The sequence below is a fragment of the Indicator indicator genome, chromosome 11 (assembly GCF_027791375.1).
Source record: "Indicator indicator isolate 239-I01 chromosome 11, UM_Iind_1.1, whole genome shotgun sequence".
Taxonomy (NCBI): domain Eukaryota; kingdom Metazoa; phylum Chordata; class Aves; order Piciformes; family Indicatoridae; genus Indicator; species Indicator indicator.
Genome location: NC_072020.1, coordinates 24,277,989 through 24,296,435, shown reverse-complemented (window position 1 = coordinate 24,296,435; position 18,447 = coordinate 24,277,989). Strand labels below are relative to the sequence as shown.

The following is an 18,447-nucleotide window of genomic DNA, read 5'->3' as shown; positions in this document are numbered from 1 at the left end:
GCAGCTTAGTCTTCAAAAGAGCTCCATTTAATACTAAAATTTACTGTGATTTGGGGGTCAATACCTCTTTTTTTTTCCCCCTTTTTGTTAAGTGATAAACCACAAAGTGCCCCATGAATCGATCTGCTTCGTGTTGCCACAGAGTTTGTCATCTTCTTTTTTTTCCCACATACCCAAGTATTTCATCCTGCTCTCTCCATGAAACTTGGAGGATTTGGGTTTCTCCCTCTCCCAAGATAGTTATCGTTGGCCAGTGCATCAAACAACTTCTTCTAGTGAACTCCAGCCACAGAACAAATATACCACCTACCAAACCAAAGGCGCCCTCTTCAAATCACAGTCCCTTTTGGCAGCCGCCACCTCTCGTACCATTATACCCAGAGCAAACTATAAATCTTTTGCCTTGGACACTCCTCTCCACCTCAGGAGCACAATGGAGGTACTACAATCATTTTAGTAAAAGTATCAGCTGCAAGAGAGGGATTGTGTTGTAGATATAACACATTTCAAAGAGACAGTTTCATGTAGCTCTTTTATTTTTCATAATTCAAGAGCCTCACTCTAGCAAGCTTGAAGCCATTTATTTTTTTTTTCTCTGCTGAAGCTTTTTTCTCTTTTTCCACAAGCATAGCAGGTAGAACCAAGATGCTCCCAGCCCTGAGTCAGGGAAGAGCCTAGCCCTAAAGGACTGCACTTCTTGGGTTGTTATAACTGAGATTAAAGGTTTTGTGTCAGGAGGAGAGAGTAAAAGTGACTTAAAACTTCTCCTTCATCTCTCTCCCTATAAAAGCAGTACAAAAGCTCACAGTGTGTGCTTTTGCAATCAGACTGAGCAGGGAACTTTTCCATGCACAGCTAGCATGTGTATCAACACAGTATTTTTACTGTAGCAAGTCCCAGATACTGGTCTGAAGACAAGCTGCTTTCTTGTCTTGCCTGATTCTGTATCCTCTAGCTAACCTTCCTGGAGTTCATGCTTAGCCACAAATAAAGCAGAAATTTTGTTTCCTTCTCAAGCAGTCTTTGGAGGAAGGCTCAAGCGTTTTCACTGACAAATTAAAGAATCTATAGGAAATTGGTGAAAAAGAAGCAATTCACATAAAGGTCCTGCCTAAATGAAATATAAGAGCACAACATTTGGAGAGGAAATCAAAGTCTGAAAAAGTAATTACACTTGTTTAGATTAAATACAAGCCAGCATTTTAATAAACAAGCAAAACCTCTGGCTAACGTCTTATTTCTCAGCCTGTCTCTGATGTTTAAAATTAGATGTATTCTCTCCTCTTTTCCATAACCTCCAATAAATTAACCTGTCCAAATAACACTTACACAGGATAAAACTGTATCTTTGATTTTAATCACATTGCTTATGGGTGCAACTTAGCTAGCCTTGATTCCAGCCATTGCTGTTGCTGGGAACTTGGATACTCTTAAACTGCTAAGAAAATCTCAGTTCTTATGTGGATCTAGTTAAGTTGCTGGCTACTAAACAGATAAACACAACTCCTTTTATTGACAAATAACTTAAAAACGTAATTTTGCAAATTCAGTGCTGCGTCTGTGGTGTATCATCACTCTTCACAGGACTTACAGATTCACACTGTTGTAAGCTGGAAGAATGTAGTTGTAAATGGGATAGGTTTTATCTCTAAATACAACTCCCAAACATTCAACAGAACTACAGGAAAGATTATGTTAACCGAGCTGTTGCACAGGTACAGCAAAACTAACAGTATTAAGGCAATATCATTTCTTGAAGTCCTACCAATCAGCAATTGAGCTTGATCTGACCAGAATAGCTTATTAGCAGAAATACCTTGCTCAGTAACCTAGTGCTAGGTAGAGACTATATGGACTTCATATTTTATGACTGAAAAGCTTATATATTCGTATCTACATATAAAAATATATAGGTATATATACACATATATGTATATACACATATATATACTACTATACTTCAGTAGCAGCTCTTTGCATTAAACCAGATAAAAGTAGTGCTAAATGTGGTAGATTGTGAAATGTAAACATTGCAAGGCAGGGTGGCTCACCCTCCCTGCTTGCAGGCAGTATGGAAGTACTTAGCTACTGTGATAGCAGATAAGGATGTTCCCAACCCATATTGCCACTGCTGGGGGAGAACAGGGTTCAAATAGGTAGAAAATGGAGAAATTTTTTTGATATTTCAAATTGAGATTACTAAACAAAAAGTAATTCTTGCTTTTGCTTTGACTGTGGATGGTGTGTTATCACACCAGTAGATGACAGGCAGATTTTAAAGGTATGTTTTAGAATGGTCAAGTATATCACACAATGTATCTGTTACAGTTATAGCACATATAGAGCGAACGTGTTATAAATCATTGAGATCTTAACCAAGCAAGATGCTCGTTGACAAAGGCAAAAAAAAGAAAAAGTGTATCTGAAGGTACTGTTACTCCACTTGTATACTCTCATGCCCTTGTGCATGCAACTTAGAAGCATAAACACAACCTTGGAGGAACTGTTTTTCAAGTAATCTGGAGCTTCTGGATTTCTGAAAACCAGGCTTTTAGAAATGTGGGATCCTTTCCATGCAGCCTTCTGGAAAGTTCATTCTTCTTAATCTAAATACCACAGCAGCAGCTGATGCCTTAATGGATATGCATGACAGCCCTTCTGTGTCTTTCGCCTCCTCACAGTTTGTCATTTTTGGACTTGGATAGTGCAGCCTGCTCTTGCCTGACTCCTTGCAACTGTATTTTTCCCTATGCCTAATCTTTCCAGAATCAGATTACAGAAGCCAAAAGACTATCCCTTTTTTTTTTTTTTTTTTTGAGGGGGTAGGGGACTGGAATGCTCTCCACAAACTCCAGCTTGTGTTCTTGGAGTTCCTCTGGTTGCTTTTAAGTAGAGCTGTCATCAACACTTGCTAAGTTACAACACCCTAAAGACTCACGTAGTGAGTTACAATAGATGTTTTCTATAAATCATGCAGACACGTGCACACTGCTTTGTAATGCTTGTGTACCCCTTCATGCACACACCTAAATACCTATGGGTATATGCACAAAATTCATCAGAATGTGTAGTAGTGAAGGCAATTCCTGTATAAGGTTCTTTCTGAAGCAGATAAAAATACATGAACTGGTAGATGGAGAGATGGGAGCACACCTGTTAAGTAAGTGGGAAGTAGTGTCATCTAGTGGTTAACTCAAAGCTAGAAGGGACAGGAGCTGCAACTCAGTATACAGTCACTGAACTTTTAATTCTCGTTTTGCTGTACTGCACAAGCCAGAGAAATTAAATTTTATTTATTGTATCTCATTGATTCAGCTGGAAAACAGGGAGGAAATGAAAGCCAGTTGGAGAAATATCAGAAATTTATAAACTAAAATATCAGAAATAAGGACACTTTCTTTTTTTTTTTGCATCCCTTCCCACCCAGCATTGCCTCTGCTGTTGACAGATTTCTTGATAGCATATTACAGACCTTCTGCCCACCATCTTCCATACAATACAGTTTGATAACTACTGTGGCAGGATGCTGGCACACTACTGTATGAGGAGGTAGATCAATTTACTGTTGAAACTTATAGTAACTGAAATTCATTCAGTTTCCAGAAAGCTAAGAAGAGACAAATCTTTCTACATGTAGCAACTCCTCATAAGACAGAACTAACTCGATTAAAAGCTGATTCTTATTCTTTCCTCTTCTGACAACATGATTGCTAGAAATTACCTCTCTTAAGATAAAAGCTAACTTATACCTGGATACCACATTACTGGTGTGATTATTTGCTATGTAATCTTAATTAGTTTCACCCATTAGAGTTTCAGCAATTAAAACGAAAGAAATAGGGCTAAGAAATGAAGGGCTAACTATATTAGAAGGGAGCAGTAACAAACAGGACTTTTCCAGCTGCCCTTGCTAACAGGCAACTCTAAAATAACAGTGATGCACGTCTTAAGTTTCTGCTAACAAAGCTGATTTCTGACCAGAAGGCTAAAGTATTCTTTTTCATCTATTAAGCCCTGAAAGTGACAGTTCTTCTTCATATCCCTAATATTTCCTTTTCAGCTCACCAAGGCCAAAATGTCATCTTTTCTTGTAAAACAAAAAATCAAAGCCAAATGGTTAAAATGCAAAGTTTTGGTTAAACAAACAGTCAGTATTTCAGTGGTTTTATCTACAGCCTGCAGAGCAACTAAACAAAGCCAAGATATTGTCCATCTCTTTGACAGACAAAGAGCCTCAGAGGTCCAGGATGACATGCCCGGGGCTGGCACGTGATGAGAGTAATTAAATTAAATAGCAGGAAACATGTTTTCCATATGCCATTGCCTGGCCACACACAAACTGTAACAGTAAATCTTTTATATTACATTCAATCAGGGAAACATATAACCATTTAAAAATGCATGATGCCCACAAAAATCAAGTTAAAGGCAATATAGTACCATACTCACCAGGCTCCCTGGCTTTGGTCATTGGCCTGAAATGCCAGACAAGTTCATTCCTTCTTTCTTTTCTTTTTTTTTAATTTATTAAAGGTGCAGCTCAAAACGCCCTGAGCATGTGAACGTTCAGGAAGCAATACTGGGTTTAGACTGAAGGGTAGTGCTGATGCTCCAAGATTTTCAGGAGATGACCTAGAGGAAGATTTCCTATAAATGATAAACTCTGAAGACTGTGAAATGCTCTTAACAAGATGAGAAGAGTTTGGGGAAAACCATCTCAGCACATTAAAATCTGTCTAAGAAAGTAAATTAAAAATGTGTCATGCTGGTTTCTGGTGAAATATATACTGGGTAATTTCATAAGCATTTTAGATATTCCATCTCCACTCCATCTATCTTCTTGACCCAGTGTGCTCAGATAAGAAACAACACAAACTTCAGTGTTCCCAGATTCAAGTCCAGCACTGAGCTATGCTGTTAATAATGGATTCAGTTCAGTGAAGTTAAAGTACAAACCTCCAGCTGGAAAAATAAATGTCCATTTATCTCAGAGAGTAGTGTAACAGAGATGATAAAGCATTGATTCTCTTGGCCCAATCTTTAACAAGTGTTTTAGTATCATTATTCAGTTATATTCAGTATTTCTCAAGTTATTGAAGCAAGATTCAAGATGTAGTCAGTACAGGGAATTAGGAGTTGGGACTTCTGCTGCTTTGAATGCTTTCTTTACTAAACTCAGCTCCATTATTTGTTCAGCAAATCTTGTATTTAGAAGGGAATCCAAAATAATTAAAGGAGACAAGAAGAAAGTGAAACCCAATGACTCGTGTTGGTATTAGCTGGCAGAGCTCTTCTGGGTTTTTTAAACATTTCTTTACCTGTCTGAACTCTTCTTTTCCCTGAAAGGTTCAGGGCATTTCAACTTATATTATTTATGCTGAATTTTCTATAAAATGGGTTAAAATCATCAGTTAAAAGGCAAAGCAGTTAATCCCTCGTTACCATCTTGTCTTCTGAGAACAAAGACAAACTTTGCAGTAGGTAGAAATCTGGAGGCCTCAGGAGGAGATGGAGCTGCTCTCTAAGCCAACAAGGGCTCTTAAGCCCAACTGTAAGGTGTCCTGCAAGATCTTTTATGGCTGCTGCTTCACTTTCTCTGCCCTCCCTCACCATTATGGCCCACAGCAGTGCCAGAGAGAGGATATCCCTTCATCCACTCCTGTTCCCTGTCTGGCACTGTCCCTTCCCTGCCAGGAGCCAACCCCACCATGGCATGGCCAAGCATGTGTGTGAAGCAGTTGTCACTAAGGGCTCTTGGCCCTTCCCAGCAGGATCTCTTACCCCTTCTGATCATCACAAATGGGTCAAATCTAGACAGCTTGCCAGAGAGGTTAGTACACCAGGGGATATCTGTGGGATGGCCAGAGAAGGCAGAAGAGGCTAAGGAAGTTTCTGCTGAGGAGTTATTCACTGAAGGGGAGAAACACTGTGCTAGCTTTGGGCGTAAATGTTCTGACTGTACAAAACTTGTTTTTGGAAAGCAGCTCTACACCTCCAGTTTTGGTTCTTTTCCAGCATTACCCATTTTAGGGACATAAGCTGCACGCTGTGAGAAGCATGCATCCTTGTGCATCACCACAGCTGCTTCAGTGGCACAGAGGAGATTTAGCCTATACAGAGAACTTGATAGCATTTCTTTGTCCTCATAGTGAATGTTGTCATGTACTTAGACCTATGAAAGCATTGTGAAATTCAGTCCAGTGGCTTCTGCCAGTGTTAAAGTAATTCAGTTCTGCCCTTAGTGGTGTCCTTGGTGAATTACTCAGACCAAAGGATTCTGATAGTTTTGGTTTTCCTAGTTTCAAAGACCTGCTATAAGCCTTGAGGACCTCCTTCAGCACAACACTCCTCAGAAGCTACACAACACAGGGATCAGGCAGAGCAGCAGTAGTGACTGGTAGTTGTTCATTCATGAGGCAATAGCTCTCTAAGAGGTGACCTGTGGAGAAGGCAATAGCTGAGGAGTGGATCCATTGTTGGTAGGAATCAAATAGTGAGACAGTATTTTCCAGATTTTCATTCTGCATAGAGTATCTTGGCTGTGTAGTCAGCTGCAGGGCTTGAATCCCCTTGTTTTGTTAGGCTCAAGCTCTTATTTCAGTGGTTGTACTTTGTAACACAGAAAAGCAATGTTTGTATTGATCCTTCTTGACATACGGTAATGTTGCTTTTCCAGGATTCTGCAGGTTGAACAGTGGGATTGTATCCCTCCTTTCCAGTTTGCCAAATGCTCTTCCATTTCCAAGACCCATAACTGTAGAATCTTTTTTTTTTCTCCACTTTTCAATACTTAGCATCCATACTAAAGCAGAAGAAAGCACTACATGAACAATTTGCTACGCATCAAACATTAATTGCCCTGTCTTGTGATTTCCATAATTGCCAGCTGAAGTAAACATGCAGCAGAACAGGTAGACACAGTACAGATCTTAGACACAGTGATCCTAGAAAAAAGATGTAAACAGATTCCAACAAATTTTCTTCTCCAATGTACCTGATCCATTTTGAGTACCTGTCTATAAGTTAATATTCAGCCTTTTGCAATGATACCTTTCACCTACAATGTGCAGGTGGCCGTGACAGTAAGGAAGAGAAGCAAATACTGACTTCATTCTGTCCTTGACCAGCTAAGTTCATGGTATCTTTTCAGGCTTGAATGATCCATTTAGTCATGGCCTCTAGGGTAGGGTACTGAAAACCAAATTTGTGAAGAAAACCATATTATGAAACACATTTCTCTGTGGTGACCACACAGAGTACTTCACAAGCACTGTGTCTATGTGGATATGGCATCCCACCAGACAGAACCACCTCTCTCTTCTCTGACTGAATGTGGTTCCAATGCCAATTGGCATTGGAATGAATTGGCATTGGAGTGAATGAAACCAATGTCAATTGGTATCATAGCCTGAAAGCATCTTGGTGCTCAATGGCTGTGGGAACCACTTGCTAATGAAAAGGGCAAGGCTTGAGAGTGCAGCTACTAGAATGGCCCTGGTGCTGGACCCAGATGGAACTGGGAATGAGCACAGGCTTTCAGCGTACCAACTGCAAACCTCCTGGTCAGCTCACCCTGATGTAACTTCTTACCAAAGTAAGAAGCTCCTGCATGAAAGCAGAACTTGACAATGAAACTGAGTTAATGTGCTTTGAGTCTTTCACTAAAAGCAAGAGGGAAGGGGGCTAGGGAGGCAAACAAAAGCATTGCTTCTTTTACAGAAGGGTCCAAGCTACTATAATAGTGGAATGCAATAGCACCTGACTTGAAAGCAGTCATTTGAAATGCAGCTTCTCAGGAAGGAAAACACAGATAAGTAGCAGTCCCCATGCTTAGTCTCAGTCTCTTTCTGTGGGAAAGAATTTTGCTCCTGTTCCTTTTTCCTTAGTGGTCCTGTGCTGACTGTTTGTGTTCTCAGAGCCTGCCTGAGCCCGGATGGAGATGCTTATGAAAAAAACTCCGTTACACAGCACAGGCCTAATTACCTGTAGAAAAGGTCAGATAGAGCCATTGAAGCCAGGTGTCCCTGGGCTAAGCCTGTGGCAATAGTACCTGTATCCAGCACTATAATTTTTATTTGTCTAACAGAAACACTAAGAGAGAAGCTTTGAAGCTTCTGTATAAAGTCAGTAGCTTCAGAAAACTGAAATCTGTTCAGAAACTGTCAGGAAACTATGAGAAAAGACCTGCAGAAAATTAGGTAAATGGTGGGAACCAGAAAGTTCTAGAAATAATAGCAGATGTCAAAGAATATGCTATTGGACTTGGGAGCCTTCGATGCCTCACAGCAAAGTGTCAAAATGGATCAAAACAGGTGAGAAATGAGGGAAACCTCATCACCACTTGTCCCTGTGTGCAGTCAGGTAGCTGAGTGATGGAGCTGTGCTCTCTGATGTGCAGTAATTCTTAAACTTCCATGTTCAGCAGAGAAAGCTCTAGGAGAGCATGTCTTAGAAGCAGCTGGTCTTGGTAGCTATCTGTGCATAGGAGGAGTGCATTTCCCAACAGCATTTCTGCACTCTGCCCCTTCAGTAATACAGATCTGCTTTAGAAATCTGCAAGCTGCCACCTAAAAACTATCACAGTGCCATTCTTGATGGGAGTGAAAGGAAGACAGAGGAAAAGATTTGAGACTGAATGCTCCAATCTTCACTAGCTGCTTTACAAGGAACCTGAGCAAAGCCTTCTCAAGACCTTGCCATCACTGTGTTGCTGCCATTTCATAGCTGTAATTTTCACAAGACTCTCTGCTGAGGAAATACAGGCAGTATGAACAGAAAGACCTCCTTGCTCTCCTGGGGATCCAAAGGTCATGGGCCAGAATATGAGAGGAGACAGATTATGCACTGCTTTCTGCATTAGAGCACCTATGTCTCAAAGGTATTCAGGGTGAGCTGCTCTTCAAGGACATTAAACAACAGAGCTTTATGAAGATTTAGCCAGCAGTACACTGAGGCATGCATTTATTCACTCTCATATAGTAGGGGAAGGAAGAAACTGAAAACTCGTGTGTGTGCGTGTGCGTGCCTGACAGAGAGAAATATTCAGAGGTCAGAACAGAATTCCTCTAAAAATGAAGCGTTTAAAGAAGCAGCTTTCCAAGAACACATAATCTTCTTCAATGACAGTAAAAATAAAGCCCTGTGCTGTCTGAAGCAGGAAATGGTAGATTGCCCAGTGGTATGAAAGTAGTATCATCTGATTGTCAAAATGTGAAGTGATAATTGCTGAGATCTGGACTCACAGACTTCTGACTCCTGCTAGTTAAGTACCCCAATGAATTAATTCTGCCTAGTGTTGCCCCAACTTCTTCCTTATGTGCTGCGTGCTCTGACAAAAAAGAGCAGTAACAACAATATCAAGATGTTATCTTGTAAGCATCTGAGGGAGGAAAAGAAGCATAAAAAAACCTTGCAGCAAAAACCAGAAGCATTAGCAACATTATTCTGTGAAGGCATCAGTGAAATAATTTTATGTTGCAATGCCACATGGTTGGACAGACAATTAACTTCTTGATCTAATTATGTGATAAAGTCTTACTGCCTTCTGTCTAAACTGGAAATTTACAATTAAACACAAAAAAATTGCAATTTCATTGGTGATCATTAAGAAAGTAGATTGATATTTTCTGAGAAAAAGAAGTATCATTTTCAAATCAAAGTGGGAAAGAATAATTGTAATTATTCTCATTATTATGCACCTTCACATAAAATTGGCATAAAAAATAATTCCACATGTAACATAACTTGTGAAGACTACAGTTAGAAACTTGCTAGAGATGGACAGGCCCTTAAGAGTAATGGTGCCAGAAAGCTGGATAAATATTCAGATAGGGCCTCTCCTCATGTAGATGAATGGAAAATTTTCACAAAATGAATCTAACTATATAGTCTTCCGCCCCCTCAATCCATCCTGAAAGTCCATGGCTTAAAGTTTGATCCCAGAAATCACAGTGTCAGCTTGTCTTAGGGCTTGTACTGCAACTGTGCACCCATACACTTCAGGAAGGGCAGAAATGTACAGGGTCAGGTGAACTGAGCTAGTATATACTCAGGCTGTGGTTGCAGCCTTATTTAGGAGGGAGGTGAGGTGATGGATGGTTTATTTGGAAGTCTGACAGTGCTCAAAACTTACATTTCCATTTATCCTGCCTTTCACAGTACAGCCAAAAATGCTGTAACATATACTACCATCCTGAAAGGACCAAGTGTGCAGAATGGAACTCTTTTAACAGCCATATCCTCCAACCAACCAGCCAACCTCCCTTATATTTTATGGTTACATACTGTTAAGAGTCAATACTGTTTCTTCAAGGCAATTATGGAAAGTAAAGTAAAACACATGCACCAAAGGCTCTGCAGACAGATTAAAAACACCTCATTTAATCAGCTAGTTAAGGCACTGAATCACTTAAAAGTAAGTATCTGGTCTGTCAAAACAACTCTAATGACTAAGGCCCCCATGTAGTCAACACAGAGAATTAGACATTGCTAAACGATTTCAAGTTACTAAGCTAATACTCTTAAATTTCAGCTGCTGCTGAAATAACCCTTGGGGGTCTCCAATAGCTGTCTGTGCCCACAGGTAGCTGGGGAAGTTGTCCTGTATGAGCTGGATAAGTTATGGAGCCAGAATCAAAGTAAGCAAGAGGAGAGCAACACCTGAGCTCAGCAAATGGCCACCAGGAACCTGGACATGCCTAAAGGACACCCCTTCCCAGTCCTGTTTGTGAGTGAGCATGGTAAAGAAACCCAGATTTCTGCTGGCTATGCAGTTTGAGCCAATTGTATTTTTTGCCTTTAAATCTAATTCCAAATTAGGCCACATTAGAAGAGACAAAATCGTAACACAAGGGCAAGGCATAAATTCTATCAAATGCAACGTACAAAAGTGACTGTGATTATTGCTTTAGTGCAGGGAAGATAATTTTATCCAGGATGTTCTTCTTTTCTTTGTCCGAACAACAGTTCAGCATATGATGTTCTAAGCTATAGTCCTCCACTGAGAAATGAGGTACAGAAGCCTCTCTACCACCCAGATGATGGGAACTGCATAAGGAAATCAGAAACTAAACAAATAAATGAAAAGCAAACAAACATTTCTTAAGTGGATAAGTAGGACATGCTGCTAGGGGGACAGAATAAAATAAGGAAATTAACTTGGCTTAGCTAATTTTGGCTGCAAATTGTGAAGTGCTCATATAGGGGAGAAATAAGTAAACAATTTTAGATTGGTGCTTGGGACTAATGTTTATAGATTTTTACCTCAGAATGCCAGTGAAGATAAAACCAGGGTAGAGTTGGCTTAAGTAACATGGAGTAAATCTTAGCAACCCTGATGATTATGAAGATGGAATGAAGATAGTGCACGAATGAACTGCTGAATAGAGAGGATGAGTGGTGGTAGTGTCTGGAGTGCTCCTGCTTTGCTGAACTATTCAGTTTTTAAACCTACTTTGTTAATGCTAGAAGATGAAAAAAAGGCTAATGTTACAGTATCTACACTCCAGTAATGTGTGTGTGTCTTGAGTATGTAAATATTATAAAGCATTTTTTCTCATTTAATACTAATTAATTCTAAACTGGCAGCTATACTGGCTTCAGTTTTAGGACAACAGGACAGAACAAACACCTAATGATCAAAAAAAAAAAAAAAAAAAAAGGGGGAAGGGGGGGTGCACATCATTGCTGAAAAAGATAAGGCTTGTGAATTCCATTAAATTATGATTATTTTCTTCATTATGGGTGCTTTGATGCACAAATAATTCAGAAAGGGAAAAAAATATCTAGGTGTAGCCTCCAAAACAGGGATGTTGTAAATCAAACCCGTTTCTGGCTGCTGTCCTAATTGTGGCATGAGTGTTTGAACAAAAGGCATCCTAATAAAATCCCTGTTGAAAGCATGATTTACTTATAGACAGAGGATTCTAAATACATAATAAACAATGGGCAAGCACCTGAATGTTATACTGTTAATACTAGTTTTAAGCTTTCCTAAGCTAAAACTTGACTTTTAAAGTAATTTTTTTCTGGATGTGTTACGGGTGAAACATACCTGGCTGTGTATTAGTGCAAATAACTGAATTTGATTTATGGCAGTATCTATTCTTATATAAGTACGTTGTTGAAAGCATTTTATTTTACTTAAAACACAAGAATCAAACCTGTTAAGAGCCTTTGCAGTTTAAATGAACAGTTAGAGGTAGAATACAACAGGTTCCTGAACTCTTTCGGCAGTAATAATTCAGGCACTGTAGCAACAGGGATTGCTATGCAGTACAAATGGTTTCTCCCTGTACATCTGAAGCAAGGTTTAGAAAATGCCACAAAGTTCCCATCTTCATGGAAGTGCTTGGATATTCTTCTAAAGGAGGAGTTTGCTGTCTCATGCAACTGCTTTAATGCCTGCAAAGTTTGTGGATTCCCTCGTCCCCAGTGTACTTACAGGTGGACTGTGTAAGTTTTGCAAAGGTCTTGAGGAATATCAAAGAGGTCAGTATGAGCTCAGTTTCAGATTAGCATCTTTGGGGTTCTAGGCAGGTTTTAGAAATGTCATGGAAATTATTTTGGTTCATCTGAATTTTGGATAATTAGGAGGCAGGAACTGAGATTCACCTTCACTATGGTACAATACATGATCACATGTTGAAGACAGGTGCCACGATGGGAAAATGAGCATGCATCAATACTTTTCCACATTCACTAAAACTTATAATGACTGATGTAGGATAAAACAAGAGACAAAAAAAAAAAAAAAAGACTTTGTGTAATTATTGTAATAAAAACCTTGCTCCTGAAAGCTTCAATTGTTTCAACAATGTATAGCAAACATATTTGGTTATACAAAGCAAAAGCACAGCTAAGTTATCAAATTTACACAAAGTCAGATATCTGAAAGGGGATCTTTTAAAAAAAACCTTTATTTGAGAAAGGAAGAGACTTATATCAGAAGGCAAAAAAAGGGAACATACAAACAGAATATATTTACAACACAAAACAAGAGATCACCTCTAAGGGTGTAAATTATAATAAATACAGTAGATTTAAAATGTAAGAGACAATAAGCAATTAGAAATGTGGTTGTTTAAACCCAGTTTTCCTTTTCACTGGTTCCAGGTAGTTTCTCTATTTGAATTTTATCCAAATTTGAAAGATTCTGAAATTAAAGTCCACTAATGTATTTGGGGGGGAGTGGGGGTGTCTCACGTGAATGACATTATAAAAATATCTTTTGCCTTTTGTGAATACATGTCTTTCAAATGTTATTGTACAAAAGTCTTCTTTTGCAAGTTTCTCCCCCCAAAAAATGTATTTTAAAAGATGCACTATCCCTTTTTGATGAGGCTGAAGTCAGATTTCAAAAGAAAATGAATTACACATAACGGGAAAGTTATATAGCATTTCATTTTTATATGGAATTCACTTTGCTTTTTGAATGCCACTTTTTTTTTTCATCCAAGACAGAGAAAGATTTCTGTTCAAATGCAAAGCACACATAAAAGTCACCTAAATCTTTCCTATCTAAGGAGGCCTTTCATAGGAACAGCAACTATTTAGTCATTTGTTTGGAGACCTTCTAGGAAAAAGGATAATGTATCTTTAGAAGTTGCAACATTTTAGAGATTTAATTGTATTAGAGCATAATGTAAACAACACATACTAATAACATTTTAGAACAGTTTCTACATTTGGCAAAACAGCTATCTCTTTTGAAACAGGATACTGCACCTTAAAATACCTCAGCTTTAGAAATATAAATATTTTTAATAGAAAAAAAAACCTGACAAGGATTCCAGGTCAGTTTGGGATTATCCATATTAAAGGGGATCTTAACACAATGAATCTTTAACTAGCTTAACAAAAGTAAACCTATAAAACAAGGTAAACATATCAAAAGGGAATATGAAGGAAATGTTTCACTGGAAAGCTTCCTTAACAATTTCCCTACTCGCTTTGTTATTTTCTTTGACAATAAATCAATTCATAGAGTGCCTTTAAAAACAGAGGGAGCGCTGCCCCGTCCCTCCATCCCCCACCCCCTGCCCTGCATTCCTCAGCACATGAATCACTTGGGCTTCCTGTTTCCATAAGGCATTTCCTGCCCCCCCCTCCCAAAATCACTTTCCTGCAGGAGAACAGCGGGGACCTGACAAAGTATGGACTTAAATAAACAGGGCCTTGCACTGCATCCAGCCTTGCCCTGGCCGGGCTGGCAGCCGGGCTGGCTGCACACACGCGCTGTGCTCTTCAGCTCTGGTGAAACTGGCTGACAGCCTGAACTTTCCTTTGGCTGAGCTGCCGTTCCGTGCACAATCCTAATCTTAGTACGTGTCCGTGAGACCTAGCAGTAAAGGTTATGTGATACTGTATGGGCAGTCTTTATTTAAAAAAACCCAAGTGATTTGCTGTCAGATGATAACAGTTCTGCTCTTGTCCTGCAATGTCCTAACAACTGATTGGAATCTAACGCTGCTTTTAGGGATGTCTCTGCAGACAGTATCATCAAATAAGACAGAATGAAAAATTAACTAAGCAGTGCAAAAGAGAAAACAAATGCAGTATTTAAACAGTGCCTTCCCTTGCTTCTCTACATCCACCTTGTAGTCTTCTCTAAAATTGTATTTTATACACCAGCCTGGGACCACTGATATAGCAGTCAGTACCTGTCTACTGGGGGAAAAATACCCTACCATTAACAGTGTTCAAGACTACAGTATGATACAGTATATACAGACAGCTGAAAGCAAAAGTCAGAGAATTCAAAATTAGAGAAGAAGAATGTTTCATTAATCAGATCTGGAAACTAATTCCAGCAATTGCTGATCTCAACAAGCTAGGTGATACAAGCTCTCTTTCACTAGAACTAAGCAATGTCATGTAATCCTGGGCTAATACAAAGTCTATCAGCTATTATGCAAAAAATTATGTAGAATAACTGACTGCAACAGGTATTTTCTCAATTAGTGGCCATAAAGATGAGCTTTGCTATGTTTTCAAGTGTGCATACAACACTTTTGCCTTTGTTAGATTCTTTGAACAGTAAAATCAGGATTTGCTAGATCAGTGAATCAAACCACAACTGCTTATCAAAGCCTTGAAAATGCATGTGATGTTCAGATAATAACCTTAATTACAAACCCTGGAGCTAAATCTTTGCCTATTACCTGTTGCATAAAAGCAGCTTGCTCCCCAGATTCCATTTGCTGGGTTTGAACATCCTCATCACTGTCCGGTGGCTCCTCTTTGACTTTCACAGCCCCCACCTGCTGTCCTATTCTGTCATCCACACCAGCACTGCTGCTCTCAGCCCTAACGCTGGCACCGCTGGCAGGAGCTCGCTCTTCCTGCATCGAGTGATCTCCATGAAGCTCTTCTTCAGCTTCCTCCAGGTGACTGTCAGGTTGCTTGAGCTGCTCAATGGACTTAGAGAGCATCTGAAAAGAGAAGGAGGGGTACAGTTACAGCTCCTTTCACTGATGGCAAACACTGAGAAGTACTAGATTTGCACTGATAAAATCAAAGCCTTTGCAGCAAAATCGGGGAGATAATGCACTGCTAAAATATTAATGAACAGGGATAAAAATACCAAAGCTCCTAAGCAAAAAGTCACTTGTTCCTCTAGAGCAGAAAATACCATGCATGTAGAGAGCTACACAGAAATATTAAACTGAAAGTCAGGCAGAATAATGAAAACATTATATATCTTTTACAATTGGTAATCAAGAGATGTTAGTCTCCCTTCAGACTCTTCACACGTAAGTGCATAACTTTATTTAACTATATTACAGTTTGTTTCCCACAAAACAAAATAGTAAAAGAACTCTACGAAATAAGAAAATTACCAATCTGGTTAACATTTTGCTGCAGTTAGGGAATATTCACAGAAGCTTCTCTATTAATTAAAGTAGGAAGAAACTAAAAGTCAACAAAAGAGCAGTGACAAAGAGCTGCTGTCAATCACCTCTCCCGTGACACCGGAAAGACCACAGCTTTTGTCATGCATGGTACAGGCATTCCAGTTTCAGCAATAATGATGTAACACAGCTACCCAGATAATACTGGTTTTACACCATTAACTGCTATTGTAAAGCTCTGCTGAGGTGCCAGATGCCTGAGTGTTGCAATCGAGTACAGTTTATGTTTTACTCTTTAAGACGTAGTGAATGTATTCTAAAACAATCTAAACGTATTCCAAAAAAGCCAAACCTGAAAAGAAAAAACATCCTCTCTTTGTTGAAAGAGGCACAAATCAGAGGTGAGAAAGCATCTGCAGGGTCAAGTGAGTAATTATCATTTATTCAACTGGCCCACTTGATTCCAAGCAAATACTGATTTGTATCACCAAGGTGAAATATACTGAAGGGGGAAACCCCCTACACACACACCTTTTACCATTCATTATCTTACATACTTTCATCCCATCTGCCTTCCCCCAACTCTCTAGTCTTTCAAACTGAGTTTTAGCTAGTGCTATATGCTATAGATAGCTTCAGTATAGATATTTTTGTCACAAACCATGGGCCACCTAACTTCATCCTGCTTGCTAATGCCTATAGAAAAATGCCACCCTAGTGAAGGGCAGAGTTGGCATATAAACTATGATCAAGAATCTACAGCTGGCTTCAGGAACTCCCACAAAGTCAACAAGAAGAGTTGAAAGATCTGTTTGTGCAGTTCCAGTTGACGCTTTGATGCATATGCCTCACATCAGTGGAGGAACTCTTTTCACAGTGGAAGTCTACAGGCTTCAGTCACCTGTACTTTTGGGGTGAAATAGGAGTTTAATGGCTTACTAAAAACAAACAAACAAAAATCCCCTTTCATTACTTTAGTAACCGGCAAATCACAACACACATCGCCTGCAAGCTGCAGGTGGCATGCCCCAAGTTGGGGAATCCTTACTACTGCAACTAATGCAGAGAGTTTCCTTTTATTAAGCAGCATCTGGAAAATTTCTTAGATTAGACCCATAAATCTTTTCCAGTTGTTTCTCAAGGGATGACGCTGACCAAAAAGGCACTGAAGCAAACTGTGTGCATTCAGCTTGGGTACACTCCTCCCAGTCGCTCAGTTACACATCTGTGGATGAGCCTTCTCCACTCCTCAAGCAAGAAAAAGAGGCAGGGCTGGCTGCCTGGCTGGCTGCTAGGAAGCAAATGCAAGCTGAAACATCTGTGTGACAGATAATCATACACAGCTACGAGAGTCACTCATGCTGATCCATCTGTAAACCATTCCATGTGCCAGTTACTTGACATCAGGTGGGTGATTCTGGGGGGGAAGCCAAGAGAAAATGAGTGCATGTCCACGGCAAAGACACATATTTAGCTCATTACTGCTCTCAGTTTTTTTAATGCTTTTTTTGCTTTCATGTCAGCACAGATCTGCTGCTGAGCCTTCTGAGGCAACACACAATGGCCTGCAATACGTAGTCTATATATGGAACCTTCAAACACTTTCTTGTAATCAGTGGAGTGACACAAGCACACATAAGGGGGCTGCAGAGACTACAGTGGTATTTGTGTGCATTTCAGTTTGCAGTATTCCTAGTTTGGGGCCTGCTCCCACGGCAGTCAGGAGGCAATTTGCTCCAGACTTCAACGACAGAAGTAACCAAACAAATTAAATTTTCTAAACTGCTGTGAAATGAAAGTCTTTATGTATTTTCACAGTAGTTTTCACAAAATGCATACCTATTACCATCTTTACTGCAAAATCTTATTAAAAACATCCTTTACACCGTGACTTAACTAAACCTCAGGCAAGGGGCTATGAGGCACTACAATCATGTCCTCTCCCACAGTGGGTCGTGATGAGAAAGGATGGATAACATGGTGGGAGGGAGACCCAAAGTCTAAACCCCATTCCTGCTGCTAAGCCACAGCTGACTGCTTTTTCTGTGTCCCCACCTCGCTTTTGCATTTATTAAAGTGCTTTTTAAAGGCAGCTTGGGCTCATCTAATTCCTGTAATTATATTAGTAGCATTATCAGAAGACTGTTCAGATCACCTAAGTCAGAACCATCTTGTTTTATATTATATTTCCTGACACTACTGTGGAAAATTACCCGTCTGGAGACATGCAAAGATATCAGTTTAGAGTCAATATTTCTATTGTATCTCTCTCTCTCTCTCTAAAGCTGGCTTACTTAGCAGAAAATGAGTCCTGAACGAAACACTGCTCAAGTGCTTTCACTGTGCAGCTGGATACTTCTGCTTACACTTCATGCTTAAATTTTTCACTTTAAATCCCAACTTAATAATTGTTTTTTTCCCCTGAATTTATCTGTAGGTACATGCAGGACTTCCTCCTTGTTTTAATGTGTATTTTTTATTTTGAAAAAGTGATTGCTTAACTTGAATTTTAATAAGACTACATTTAAAAACAGTAATAAAACCATAGTTTATTTCACTAATAAATTGGGATTGTACAGCTTGGTCTTCTTTAACT

The 18,447-nt window shown here is 39.4% G+C and overlaps 1 protein-coding gene across 11 annotated transcripts in view; it reads right to left on the bottom strand.

Moving 5' to 3' along the window:
* The window catches only part of HDAC9 (histone deacetylase 9), a 213,972-nt gene that overhangs the window by 159,541 nt on the left and 35,984 nt on the right, over positions 1-18,447 (bottom strand). For 7 of the 11 annotated variants that reach the window (XM_054385018.1, XM_054385015.1, XM_054385013.1 and 4 more), the window contains one exon: positions 15,071-15,431. In XM_054385018.1, coding sequence (XP_054240993.1) covers positions 15,111-15,431 — 321 coding nt within the window. In that variant the 3' untranslated portion in view covers positions 15,071-15,110. Of the gene's footprint in view, positions 1-15,070; positions 15,432-18,447 lie in introns of those variants that run through there. The other 4 variants (XM_054385010.1, XM_054385012.1, XM_054385011.1 and 1 more) reach the window with 1 other exon arrangement.